Genomic DNA, 13,228 nt, shown 5'->3' on the forward strand with positions numbered 1-13,228 from the left:
CATGGGAAATGAAGTTTTATTACTAAACCAGTGAGGGTCTATCTGAAGGACAAGACATGCCAAATCAATTTTATCTTAGCTACTAACTTAGTAGTTCATGGAAATGTGGTAGACAGTATAACTTAGTTGCAAAACAGCATATGATAAATTCTCTCATGATAGTATTTTTGACCAATGGTTAAAGTATGGGCAGGATGAAGCGACTGTTAGGTGGATCTGCAGCTGGTTGAACAACAGCACCAGAGTACCCATTAATGGCTTACATCCACCTGGAGAGCTGTCTCATCTGGAACGCCACCAGGCTCTGGCCTAGGTCCTGAGCTGGTAAATGTATTTATAAATTTGTGGTGGCAAAGGCATACGGGAGCTCATCAAATCTGCAAATGACACAAAGTTGTGAGGGGAACCACCAAAGACAAAATCAAGGATGAAAATGAACTTGGCAGGTTGGAAAGCTGTGCTGAAACTGAGATGAAATTCCATAGATGAAAGGTAGCCTTGTGTTTCGGCACCAAAGTCACAACTATAAGTCGGATGAGGGAGTCCTAACTTGGCAGCGGTACATGTGAAAAGTCTTTCAGAAATGTTAATGAAAGCTGAGGCTGCAGTAACAGGATCACAGCGTACGTATAAAAAAAGGGAAGTGTTTCACCTCCTTTCTGTGATCATTACTGCCTCTAATAGTGGAGGGTAGCACACACCCCTTGTAACCATTGATAGCCATATTCTCCTCTGTGAATTATGTCTAGATCACCTGTGGCAGGAGTACTGGAGTCCATCTTTTAACAGCCTTTCACAGAACAGTGTCTACCTATGTCAATTTGCTCCCATAAGAACTAGTGATGGCCACCACCAACCTCAGTGGCTTTAAAGGTGATCTAGACATATTCACAGAGATGAAGGCTATCAATGGCTACAAGTCACAAGGGGTCTGTGCTACCTCCACTATTAAGAGGCAATAATGGCAGGTGCTAGAAAATGCAATTGGGGAAAGAGGTGCTGCACTCAGGTCTTGCTTGTGGGCTTCCCACAGAGGCAACTGGTTAGCCACTGTGAGAATAGGGTGCTGGACTGGATGGGCCATTGGCCTGATCCAGCAAGCTCCTCTTTTGTTTAATACCTCTTGTGGAAACTCCCAGTGACCACTTTGCAACCATGTGTAGTGCTAGGAAAACGGAGGGAATCACAGCCAAGTATTAGTGTGAAACAGCCAAGTTAGAGTTGTACCTTTTTATCTGCTTGCTCTAACACCGTGGAGGAATATTAGGACTTTCTTTGGCCCACTGAGGAGAGCAGGAGCAATGTAGCACCCTCTCTCCAAAGTGTCAGAGAAAATTTCATGTTCAACTGACAGCACCATTCCATGATTTTACCTGAAATTTGGAGGCATTAAAAATCTAGCATTGCAATTTAATGCTGCAGGATATATATTTTTCTTATTAAAAACAGGAACTCCTTACTTGGTGTTTAACCTTTTGAGGCAATAAAACATGCCAATTTCAAAAAAACAATTTCCCCTCCAAAAATCTTAAGTCTGACAGAATTGACAACTGACAGTGCTGACAATGAAAGGCTGAAATGACTCTCCCAAATTGCTGGCAGGAGCCAATGCTGGCTAGCTGCACAGAATTTGCCCCAGCCACCTGCTCTGACTGCTTAGCAGAGCATAGGGTTTGGGTTGTTACTCACCAAGCTAAAGGGCCCTGTGACAGTCTGGAATCCTGCCTGAGGCAATTATTGCTGGCTGTCACGTAACCTTGAATCAGCCAGCTTCCATTTAAACCAGTTTACCCTAACCACCATCCTCACTATGCATCAAAATGTGGACCAATATGGGTCCAATGGCAAGGGGTCACACATCGTGTTCAGGTCCCCAAAGGGAGCCCACCCCCACAGGCTCGAGGAGTGCTGCTTTAAGCACGCAGCCTCCTAGGATGATGCATTTACTAGTCCAAGTTCTCTACATGGAAGAGCGAACTTGACTGCTTTCAAAGATTAATGCTCACAGAGCTTCCTAGCCACCCACCCTCCAGTTTAACATTCTCTGTGTTAAACCAATAAGTTCTGTCGGAGACAGACAATTTCTCATGAAGGGTAGAGCTCATTGGGGAGGTGAGGGTCACCTTCCCTTCCTTGCCTGATTAAAGCTGGTGCTGCAAATCTAACACATTGATTATAAAGTTTAATGAATTCTTTTTTTATTGTAATCCAAAAGTAACAGAACAGGGCTGTAATGCATTCCACAAGTCCTCTGGCTGATATTTTAGAACTGATATCAGCCCTTCTTTTTCCTGACAGGCAATTAAAAAAAAAATTAAGTGTGAATTTTTTCACAGTACAGTAAACACCACCCAAACTATTTTAATGGTGGTTAAAAGAGTCCCCCCCGCAAATAAAAATAAAATTAAATAAAAAACCCACCTCCCTCCCCCATATCACATGGTCACAACTCACAAGTCTGTACAAAATGTTCACTTTATAAAGCTCTGATGTAAAAATCAAATCAAGCAGCAATTGTGTAAGTGCAGCACAGGGCCCGTCATGGCATTATTTACAAGGCTCTCGTTTGTTTACATTATAACAAAATTTCACACAGGCGACTCAGTCCCTCTGTAGGTCGGTCCACCCTCTGCCCCGCCCTCCGCCCTAGAGGGGGGCGACCTTAACTTTTTGGTCGTCTCCTTTCTCCTTCTCCTTGTTCTTCTTCGACTTCTTCTTCTTGTGTTTGTGTTTTTGGCTCCGCTCTGCCTCCGACTCTGTCCCGCCGTGCTTCTTGTGCTTCTTATGCTTTTTGTGCTTCTTGTGCTTCTTCTTGTCCTTCTTCTTCCGCTTCTTCTTGCTGTCCTGGCTGTCAGCCGAGCTGGCGCTGCTGCTGCGGCTCCGGCCTTGGCTCTCGGAAGGGCTCTGGCTGCGGCTGATGCTCGGGCTGCTCTGGCTCTGGCTCCCGCCAACTGGGGGGGCCAAGACTGCTGCCCCCACCGCTCCCTCCTTAGGCTTACTGTTCTCGGGGGCCTTATCCTTCCCCTCCCGGGTGGCTCTTCCAGGGGAGTCCTCTTGCTTTGTAGAGACGTTGCTGTCGCTGTCGCTCTCATTGTAGTCTGGGACGAAAGCTGCCTCGTCGGTCTCCCTCGTTGGGTCAGACGAGAGGCGGGCAGAGTGGCTGGGCAGTGGCTTCGGCTTGGTGGTGCCCTTGTCATTCGGCACCATTGTCCCTGGCTCTCTTGCCTCTGGTGAGCAGCGCCGGTGCAAGGACTTGTTCCCACCTGCCACCCTCTCCTTGTTGCTCCAGGTAGTCTCAGAGGACGGGCGTTTCTCTCTCTCCTTGCCCGAACTTCTCTCCTGGGACTTGTGTTGTTCTGCAGAACGCCTGGAGTCGTAAGGAGCTTTGTGGTCATTTGGCCTCCGGTCCCTCGGAGGGCTGTAACTGCCTCGCTTTGAGTCCCCAGCCTCCTTTTTGGGCTGCTCCGTTCGCTCATCCCTGGCCTTGTTTTTTTGTCCAGAGGTGGCAGAGTCACGGCTGCGAGGAGGAGAGACCTTTTTCCGTGCCAGGTCGCTCCTTTCCTCTCTTCGCTTGGAACCAGAATAGTCTCTGCTACTGCTGCTGTCGTAGTCAGACTTTTTGTCCCAGTTAGGAGTGAAATCCTTCCCAGAGGACCCATGGGCAGCTTCATGTTTATCTGAAGACCTGGCCTCTTTGGAAGAGTTAGAAGAGCAGTTCTTTGCATTGCCTTGTTCAGCACTGCGTTCGGAGCGCTCCTTCTCCTGTTGAGTGCCACTCTTCCTTTTCTCAGAAGAGTCTTTGTCAGATGCAGTGTGATCCCTCTCTTTGAGTTTCCCTTTCTCATTGGACAATAACACTGTTTTGGAGTTTTTGGACTCAGGCTGTGAACTTTCAGGATCCTTTTCACTGTGTTTGAGGGAGTTGGATGGCTTTGTGCTGACATTCTTGACGACACTCGAGGGCTTCCCAGCTGCAGAGGGAACTTGCACAGATTTAACGTCCTCCTCCTCTTCTTCCTCCTCAGAGTCAAAATCGTCTTTATCCCACTTGGACTGAGGAACTTGGATCATGATGATGACATCTTCGGCAGGGGCTGTTATGTCATTGTTGTACTCTTCCATGGTCTTGATGACAGTTCGCTTCATGTCCAGCTTATCTTCTGACTTTCTCACAGGGCTTCCTCCAGCAGAGCTGGTGCTAAGGAAGGAAAAACCAAAGACAGCCTATTAAGGAAGACATCAAAGCAGCATAATTTCATTCCAAATTTAGATTGTGGGGATATTCATTATTTTGCAGGGCTAAAAGCCCCACTTTTCTATTTTATTTTCACATAGAAAACAGCCCTTGCATCAAGGAACTGGCCTGGGGTTTATTTTTTCCCTCAGGAACGTTGGGGTCCAGAGTCCCATCCCCCCTTTCCAGGCCACATGTGCATTTTCCCACTACAGAAAACTAAACTTAGTAACCAAGCCTTAATTCTTCACAGCCTACACTTTAGAGAGAAGGGCTGTCGTGACTCAAGAGATTTCTGTTTGACAACAAAAGGCGCAGGGAACCTTGTTGACACAGTGGGCTAGATTCAGCTACGGCAAACCTTCTGCAGGCCACGCTTGGCAGGCGGGATTGTTCTTTTGCGAGCGTGCCATGCATTCAATGTCGTTAAAATGCGGCAAGGAATGCTAGCCATGCTGCCAGATCAGATCCACTGGAGTGGATCTAACCTGGCCAAAAGTACCATAGTGGGCACTCAGTGCCAAACTGAAACAGTGCCAAATGCAAGTGGTTCTTGCAGAGGCTCCCAGTTGTTTCTTTGCATTTGGCATGGAATATAAAACTGTACTGCTTTCAGCAGACATTAGGTCTGCTTGGGAACTTCAATCAGGAGCTCCTGAGTGGATCTAAATCCAGATGTAGCCTTCCCATCAAGCATGGGTGACCCCTTGCAGGTCTTATTTTAGCATTTTCCACCAAAGGAAAATAATCATTGCCTGACACAGCCGATTAGGCTATTTTCCCCACCTGTCATGAGGGCACTTTGCTCACCTGACATCAAATGATATTAAGTGACAGGTGGGTATGGCGACGGGGGGGGGGGGATGGGCCTCCAGGGCAAATGAGGAACTCTGAACGGCCCCCTCACCCACAGATCACAGAGTAGCACTGATAAATTAACACTAGTAAGCCACATCAGGCAATGATTCCTTCCCCTCGATGGAAAATGCTGAAGTGAGATTTCCAATGGGCTACCCAGGGCCAATGGCAAGTGCACTTTACCTAGCCACAGGCACAAAATAACCGACACAGCCCAGACTTCAAGGAAAGGTGGGCAAATTGCTTCATAAAAAACTTCATGCTAGAAGGGAAATTAAAAGGTCATGACTTAATCTGGACTGCTTGGGACTGGAGGGCAACTGATCTATATCACAGGGATTGATCTGGCTTGTCCATAGGACAAAAGATCCAGACCAGCCAACGTCAGCTACTTATCTTCTACTCACACATGGGTTTAAGAGAGGCCAAATCAAAGCCTAAGAAAGGAGGCAGTACTCAACATGACATGGACAGGAAGTGAAATTAATTTTTAAGTTTTAATCAGGAGGTACCTGGTATAATCAACCAGCATCAGACCAGATCCATCGGCAGCTGCGGCTTTCCTCCTCAGCTTCCCTTTCGCCTTCTCTTGTTTCCCTTTGCTGCTGGGGGGTGGCTCAGGCTTCTCGGCTAGAGCCTCCTTCACTGGGGGGACATTTTCAACACTGGCAATCTTCTTGCCAGTTTCTCGGTTCAGCTTAATCTTTTTTGCAGGAGCAACTGGCAGAACAGCTTTGTCCTTTTCAGGGGTCCTCTCTGCTTTTTCACCCTCTGGCTCAGTTTTCCCCTTTGGCAACAGTTTCGACTCTACAATGTCAGGTTTGGACATTTTTAACGACGGCGTTTCGTGATCTTTGTCTCCTTTTTCCTCGGTTTTCCTTTTCCTTTTCTCTGGCTTTGCATCCACAGGCTTGTTCTTGTCCACAGGTTTCTTTGACTTCTCCTCCTTACTCGATTGCTTCTCTTGCTTGACTTCCTTGGGGGGATCTTTCTTGGCCTTCTCCTCCTTGGTTGATCTGGTTTCTGGATGCTCTTTTGAGCTTCGGGGATGAACCTTGCGTGGCGTACCAAGTGCCTTCTCATCTTTCTGAGAGGACACTGACTTAATAGGATCAGCCTTTGGCAACTCCTCCTTGGCTTTTCTCGTAGGAGGTTCTGCCCGGGGGGATTTTTCACGATCTGCCTCCACTTTCTCTTGGGGTGCTTTAGCTGGCTTCACTTGCACCTCTTTCCTGGTAGTGGCAGGGCCTTCTGCTTTTCGCTTTGTCTTCTCGGCTTTTGCCTTTGGCTTCTCTTTCCTTTCCTTGTCAGAAGTGGGTTTGAAGGCAACGGAATCTGCTTCCATTGGCTCATCTCGGACAGGAGTAGCATCATCCCTGCTTGGGAGCATGAAGAGTGGGTCAGGCTTGCTGCCCTCTTCCCCAGGGGCAGGATCCCGTGGCTTCCGCGAGCCTTCCAACAGGTCAGCATTGGGGAAGCCTTCACCCTCATCCCCCTTCCTTCTCTTGCGGTGCTTCTTGTGTTTGTTTCCCTTCACGTCGCCTGGTGGGATCTCAACCTCCTTGTCTTTCAGTTTGGCCATCTCTTTCATGCCATGGCCCTCTCTACTTGGAAGCTTCTCAGAATAGCCAGTACCTACATTCCGATTCCGATGGCCCAGCCCTCCAGGGTAATCGTCTCTACGGCCCCGAACGTATGGGGAATTCTCTCGTCTAGGGCCAGGAGGACCAAAGCGCTCTGGGGAGAAGTTCTCCCTGTTAAGCAAAGGCCTGGGCTGGGCTCCAGCTGTGTAGCCCTTGTAGTATTTCTCGTACCACTCCCGGTAGGTCTCCCACTCCCGGAATCTCTCTTTCTCAAATGGGTCTCTCATATCCACAGATCTGCCATAGTACGCTTTCATGTCGTAAGGTGGAATTTCTCGGTATCGGCCGAAGTATTCCCTTTCCCCTTCTGCCTGCTGAACAGGGCGCTTGTTTGGGGACTGGCCTCTGTAAACTGGAGACCTCGATCGAGAATGATACCTTCTGTAGGGGGGTGACCTGGATCTTGAGCGGTGATAGCCGTGGGATCTTGACCTGGAACGGTAGTTCCGACTCTTCCCCCTGCCCCTCCGTGGGTATGGCGGAGATCGTGAGTAGGAGCGGGAATGGGAACGGCTGAATGACCGAGAATAGGATCGAGAACGAGATGAGCCAGATCGGGACTTGGAGTATGTATAGGAACTTCTTGAGTATGAAGATGCACTGTATGGCGATTTGGACCTTAAGAAACAAAGCAAAGGGGGAGGGGGAAGGAAAGATGTGTAACTGTAGCCTCTTCACTTTTGTACAAATTATGTGGCACAACCACAGTGAAGAACATTCCCTTTTTTGTCACAGAATCTGTTATGAAGCAGTCACTGCAGATACCTAGAAGGAGACAATGCACAGAGCACCCCGAACAACTCATTCAAGCTCAGTGGGACTTTTACAGCTTTATTATTATCACTATTGTCAATGAAGAATAGCTCCTCACTCTGCACCAAGTAAGTTATCACAAATTGCTTTTGTACACCCAATATTTAAGAAGCAATTCACCAGCTGATGGTGACAGCTCCTCTTTGGGAAACATTTTCATGCACTATGTGACTAGCTAACAGAGTATCCAGAAATTATTTGGTCTGCAGACAATCATTAGGCTTTATTTCAGAGTTTACTTTCACAGAAAGCTACTACTGGACATTTTGTGTGCATTCCCAAAATAAGCCCAGGAACTATTTAACCCTTGAAAATCCAAAACAATATTTCTTTCAAAGCCTTAGCAAATTCAGAGCATGTTGTTCCTCTGAATATTGGGGAAAAGAAGTTGTATCTCATTGCCTGCAGTTAGCATCAAGGTTGAAATGTAGGGCAACAGATGCAAATCTGTATCCTGCATTAGTCTTCATAGGAAAAATGCCTATGAACATAGTAAGCCAGGTTTGGGGAACCGTTGGCTCTCCAGATATTGCTGAACTACAACACCCATCATCCCTGGCCACTGGTTATGCTTGCTGAGGGGCTGATGGGAGATGTACTTCAGCATTATCTGGAGGGCCAGAGGTTCCCTGTACCTGCAATAAGCCATGCTATGTCTCACTGTTAGCCCACCTTGCCCAGTACCATTGGCACTGAGTGGTAGCATCTTTCCCCATCTCTGTACTACATAAGACCCAAAAACTAGATATGATGCCAGGGACTGAATAGGGGATCTGCAAGGTGAAATGAACGGGGGATTTTGTTCCGGCTCATCTATACAGGCACAATAAAAACAATTACCGGGAATAAGAGCGCCTGCGTTCCTTCTGGATTTTTTTATATTCCATCAGTTCCTTAGCAAAATCATTTGTAAACTCATCAAGCTTTGACTTTTTCTTTTCCCTGTCAAAAGTGAGAGATCGTGATGTCAGGTCATTGGGCAATGTTAAAGGCGGCATTAAGAGAACCACACCACTCAAAAAAGGACTCTGCATGCAACTGAGATGTGAACATGCTACAACAAAGCAAAAAGCAACGCAGGTTTCCAAGAGATGCTTCATGGCATTTTGTTAGAATTACAGTTTTCTGGGTTTGAGATCTGAAGGATTATTTTTATTGGTGAAAACCAACATTTGAAATCTCACGTTATATGTCATTTTTGCTTACGGCAGACGCATTTTTAGCATAGTTTTGCAGTCTGATATTCTACGGAAACAGAAGAATGAAATATAACGGAACTTCATTCAGAGCCAAATACTTACTCCTCTTTAAGTCTCCGCTGTTCTCTGTAAAACTCCTCCCTAGAGAGAGGAGGTGCTTGTGTCGTTGGGATGGCATTTGAATGAGCCGTTGGTACTGGTGTTGGTACCCAAGGTGTTGATATGTTTGCTGGAGCTGGGGGGTATCCCGGAGGGGGGACAGTGTACCCAGCAGGTGGAGGCTGACCAGGTGGAAACTGAGGAGGAAACTGTGGTGGAGGTACCCCCGGTGGAAGAGGAAGTGCATGGGGAGGAGGAGGATACAGGGGAGGAGGAGGCACGGACACAAAGACTGGTGTTGATGCTGGCAGTGTTGGGGCCTGAGTCCTTTGTGTACGGTCACTATGCGGGCGTCCTCGGTTTGAACTTCTAAAGAAACCCAAAAACACGTTGTCACTGAGTGTTACACTTGCCCCTTGTTCTCAAGAGAGAAACGTGAAATGGATAGCACCCCTCTGCAGTAACTGCCCATCCTCAGTCTTACAGCCTACCCAGTCTAAACTGTTCTTTTGCTCCCCCTCAGCACTGCCGGTTCAACAGATCCTCCCAAGAGCCCTCCCTGTCACACACAACACTTACCACAGTTTTCCTCCTCCAAGCCTTTCATGAACATTAGTTAATCTGCTACTGCTGCTGTTTTAAATGCCTGCCATCCAGCATCCCCATCACAACTGCATTTCTTTTGTACACTGGCATTTTGTAGATGTTAAAAAAGGATACCTAGCACAGTATGTCTAATACAGACTTGTCAGGGTTTGGGTTTCTCTACCCTCTGCCTATGGTTTGCAATTCAAAAACTTGAGGGTGCCTTCAAGCAATCTAAATTCTGCTGCCTGGCAATTTGAAACCCCGGCCCTTACCCTGTGCTAAAAACTACCTATTTTAGCCCAATGGCAGCTAATGATGTTGATGTTGGTACCAGCAACTGCTGCAAATATGATATAAAATGTTTTGCAAACCTACTCCACATATTCCTCAGCAATTATGGAGTCAGTTGTCCTGTAACATCTCATTTTGCTCCCTGCCTCCTTTCAATTATTTTTAAAATTGTTAATTTACTAAGTTGTCAGAGGCTGATTTACCCTGTTGAAATGAATGGGAAAGTGAAACTACTCACTAACTGGGGCCTATTCTATCCCCAGCAACTTATCAAAACAGGGTAGGTAAAATAACTTTAGTGTTCAGCGCACTGGAGTGCATCTTCTGTCCAGTTTTTCTGCACATTCCTGTGTGTACAAAGCCCCAGAACAAAGTATTGCAGGGGTCCACTAAATCACAGGAATGAATCTTATCTTAAGCAGTTAATTCTCCTATAAGCTGGCTTTCAACACTGATTTATCATTTGTAAGAAAAAACCTACTAGGCCTTGCTTGGGTTCTAGTTCATCTTCTCTTCTGTTAAAAGTTCAGTATTTCATTTATGCATCTCTTGTTTTCTCCTGTAGGGCTTACCGATAGCTCAATGAGCAATTTGGGTAGACATTGTGGGGTTCAATGTATCCCCAATAGCTTTTGGACTAGATAAGAGTTTGTATTCAACTGTGTTGAGTTGAATAACTTCCACTTGTGAAACGGAACTTCCCTCTCTCTCCTCCTCACAAGCGCCCCCAACATCTTTTCCCAAACCTGCCATGGGGTATTGGGGAACCCCCAGAGCAGATTCGGGGGTGGGGCTGCAGCAGAAGGAGAAGGTCCACTGCACAAGCAGAAGTTGTTTCAATCATGCAATGTCTTCGTTGGATACAGGTCTATTTTTCTGGAATGCAGTATCGATAAATATTATTTTTTATAATAAACTGGAGTTATTTTGAAATCAATCATATTTATTTCTAATCTAGGACTTTAAAGGTGTCCCCGGATCCTGATAACAGTTTGACACTTTAAAAAATGGAGTGAGGTTAGAGTGTTGCTCGATACCAAACTAGATCCTTTAACCAGCAACTTTTAAAAAAGCCTCTCTATGCATATCAAGCTGTTTAATGTGCATATCATGTTCTAAACTTACTACCTAAGATACAAAAAATATGTTTTGGAGGTATACTTACGGCTCCCAGCCTGACCTATTGCCTGCAGAGCGAACAGGATTAGTTCTCATCGGTTGACCTATGTTGAAAAGGGGAAGAAGTTGCTTATTAAATGTAGATGGCAGGCCTATTGCAAAAAATAGCCAAGAGCAAAGTTGTACCACTTACCCATGGTGGGTATTGAATGCCCATGACAGCCCAGCTGTCCTGGCAAAGCTGGCTGCCCAAGCACAGGAACCTGATAGCCCTGCAGAAAGGAAGAGGAACAGAATTAGACTGTGATGCTGCTAAAATGTGCAAACAAGTTTAGTTCCAAAACAAAGCTTACCTTCTCCTCCATCACAGTATTAATTGACAGTGTGGAAGGTGGCTTTGAGTGTTCTGAGGCAGTCACTATAGCAGCAGCTGGTCCAATACCATCGCCCTCACTGCAGTGAAAGAGGCAAATTCAAGGTTAGGAACTACTAGGCAAGAGACTGAAAACGAGAGACTGGGTGCTACAAAGTCATTCTGCAGACCCTGGAGGTAGTCATATTCACAATACTTTAAAAAGGTGGGGAAGGGCAGGCAAAACAAATCAACACACATAATTAAATGGTTGGGAGAACCTCTCTATGAGAGTGTTTTGTGGTTAAACAGATGAGGTGCATATATCAGAAAGGAACTGGGCTATGACTAAGTTTTTCAATGAGATGTTAATCTGCCTCATGTGGTGTGGATAGGCTCCAGAGAACCTTCCAAGTTATGGTTTCAGGAGAATTGACATGCTATGGATTCACCAGGTCCCTCCTGCCCTGCCTCCCATTCTCCATTTCCTGCTTAAAGTTAATCAGTTTGCTGTGATATCCAAATTGGCAATTTATAGCATGGCATGGCTCTTGAGGACTATCTGAATTGAGCTGACGGCCGATGAGAACATTGTAGTTTGAAATTTAATCAAATAATACAGATAAAGAGTGATTATTGCTTTCTTGGATGCTTGCAGCACCCAAAGGAGAAATTCTTGAAATTCACTAGGATATTCTCACAGCTTCACTTAGCTCACTTTGTCTTTTAAGATTTCAAACCTAAAATCTTAAAAGGCAAAATGTGATAAAAGCATAGCAATATGAATCAATCCCTGGAGACTGAATGAAATTCAAAACAATGTAGTAACTCATTAAAACATATAAGCATCATTTCCCTCTCATAAGAACACTCAATTTTAACAGGCCAAAAGCAAGCATTGGGCTTGAAATACCTTACTTTGGATTTGATTTCTAAGAACCCCATGTAACTTGAAAACTCACTGCCAGCCTTAGAAAAGTTACTAAGACATACAAACACACTCAAGAACTGGCAGTCAATCCTTCCAGGGAGATAGGCATACAAATGTTAGACACAACACCACCAGAGCCCAGGACAGTATAAAAGCGAAGCCAAGCTGTCAATCTAGTGGCCTCTTTCTACAAATCGACCTACCGGAAAGGTCCTTCTGGCTTGTCAGCATGAATTGCCAGGGACATTGGTGCAGAGACCTCACTAGCAGATGTGGTGGCAGAATGGCTGACTGACAACGTGGCTGTTGAAGATACTGATTGGCCAGGAGCTGATGACAAGGTGAGGGATGCAGGTGTATGAAGAGGAGCAGAAGTGGCTGGAATTATGAGGGGATCCTGCTGCCTGGAACCTGTTGGCCTTTGTAATGAAGGCACATTCCGCTGAACTACCGGTCTAGGTGGCTGGGCCTGTTTGCGAAGTCTTTTTGTGTAGCCAGTTTCGTTTTTGAAGTTATTTACAGCCTAGAGAAGAAAAATCACCAGTCAAGAGAAATGATTAAGCATATCAAAGCTTCCCTAAAATTGCATAAAACATCTGTGCTACTTGTTATCAGGCCTGGTGAGGTCATAAAAAATCAGATCTTGCTGTGGATACCTTTACTGCAGGAAGGGACACAGCATGTGGGTCAATTTCTTGGGTGGCAAGTCACAGAGGGACCAAACCAGCTTAACTCCCACCCCTTCTCATCTGGGCAAACACAGCGGATCAGTAAGAATAAGGGGAAAAGAGATGTACACTCAGGCATGCAGAACTGGATACAGATAGATCTCAAGTTACCTGGCGTAAAAATTTGTTGGCAATTAACGCATCAGGAGAAACATCTGTCTGATGACAATTTGGGCAGGTATGTTCCTCCGATTCTAGCAGCGATGTTCTGATACCTGTGAATGATTTTTCAATGCCATGTGAAATGTGCAACTGTTATATAAATCTTCACACTCTGCTCAATGGTACACATGTACTAGCACAGCTACTAAGACTGCAAACAACAACAAATGCCAGAAGACTTCTAAATGTGGATGTGCTGTAACTAAAAGGA

General features: G+C 45.8%; 1 protein-coding gene across 3 annotated transcripts in view; it reads right to left on the bottom strand.

Annotated features, from left to right (window-relative positions):
- Window positions 1-2,173: 2,173 nt before the first annotated feature.
- The window catches only part of RBBP6 (RB binding protein 6, ubiquitin ligase), a 29,950-nt gene continuing 18,895 nt past the window's right edge, over window positions 2,174-13,228 (bottom strand). The window contains exons 9-17 of one of the 3 annotated variants that reach the window (XM_083584666.1): window positions 12,967-13,070; window positions 12,331-12,650; window positions 11,198-11,297; window positions 11,038-11,116; window positions 10,891-10,948; window positions 8,850-9,215; window positions 8,389-8,490; window positions 5,605-7,353; window positions 2,174-4,198 (exon numbers count right to left, since the gene is read on the bottom strand). In XM_083584666.1, the coding sequence (XP_083440792.1) occupies window positions 2,647-4,198; window positions 5,605-7,353; window positions 8,389-8,490; window positions 8,850-9,215; window positions 10,891-10,948; window positions 11,038-11,116; window positions 11,198-11,297; window positions 12,331-12,650; window positions 12,967-13,070 (4,430 nt within the window). In that variant the 3' untranslated portion in view covers window positions 2,174-2,646. The remainder of the gene's footprint in view (window positions 4,199-5,604; window positions 7,354-8,388; window positions 8,491-8,849; window positions 9,216-10,890; window positions 10,949-11,037; window positions 11,117-11,197; window positions 11,298-12,330; window positions 12,651-12,966; window positions 13,071-13,228) is intronic. The other 2 variants (XM_083584668.1, XM_083584667.1) reach the window with 2 other exon arrangements.

The sequence above is a fragment of the Podarcis filfolensis genome (assembly GCF_964270895.1).
Source record: "Podarcis filfolensis genome assembly, chromosome: 14".
Lineage (NCBI taxonomy): Eukaryota > Metazoa > Chordata > Lepidosauria > Squamata > Lacertidae > Podarcis > Podarcis filfolensis.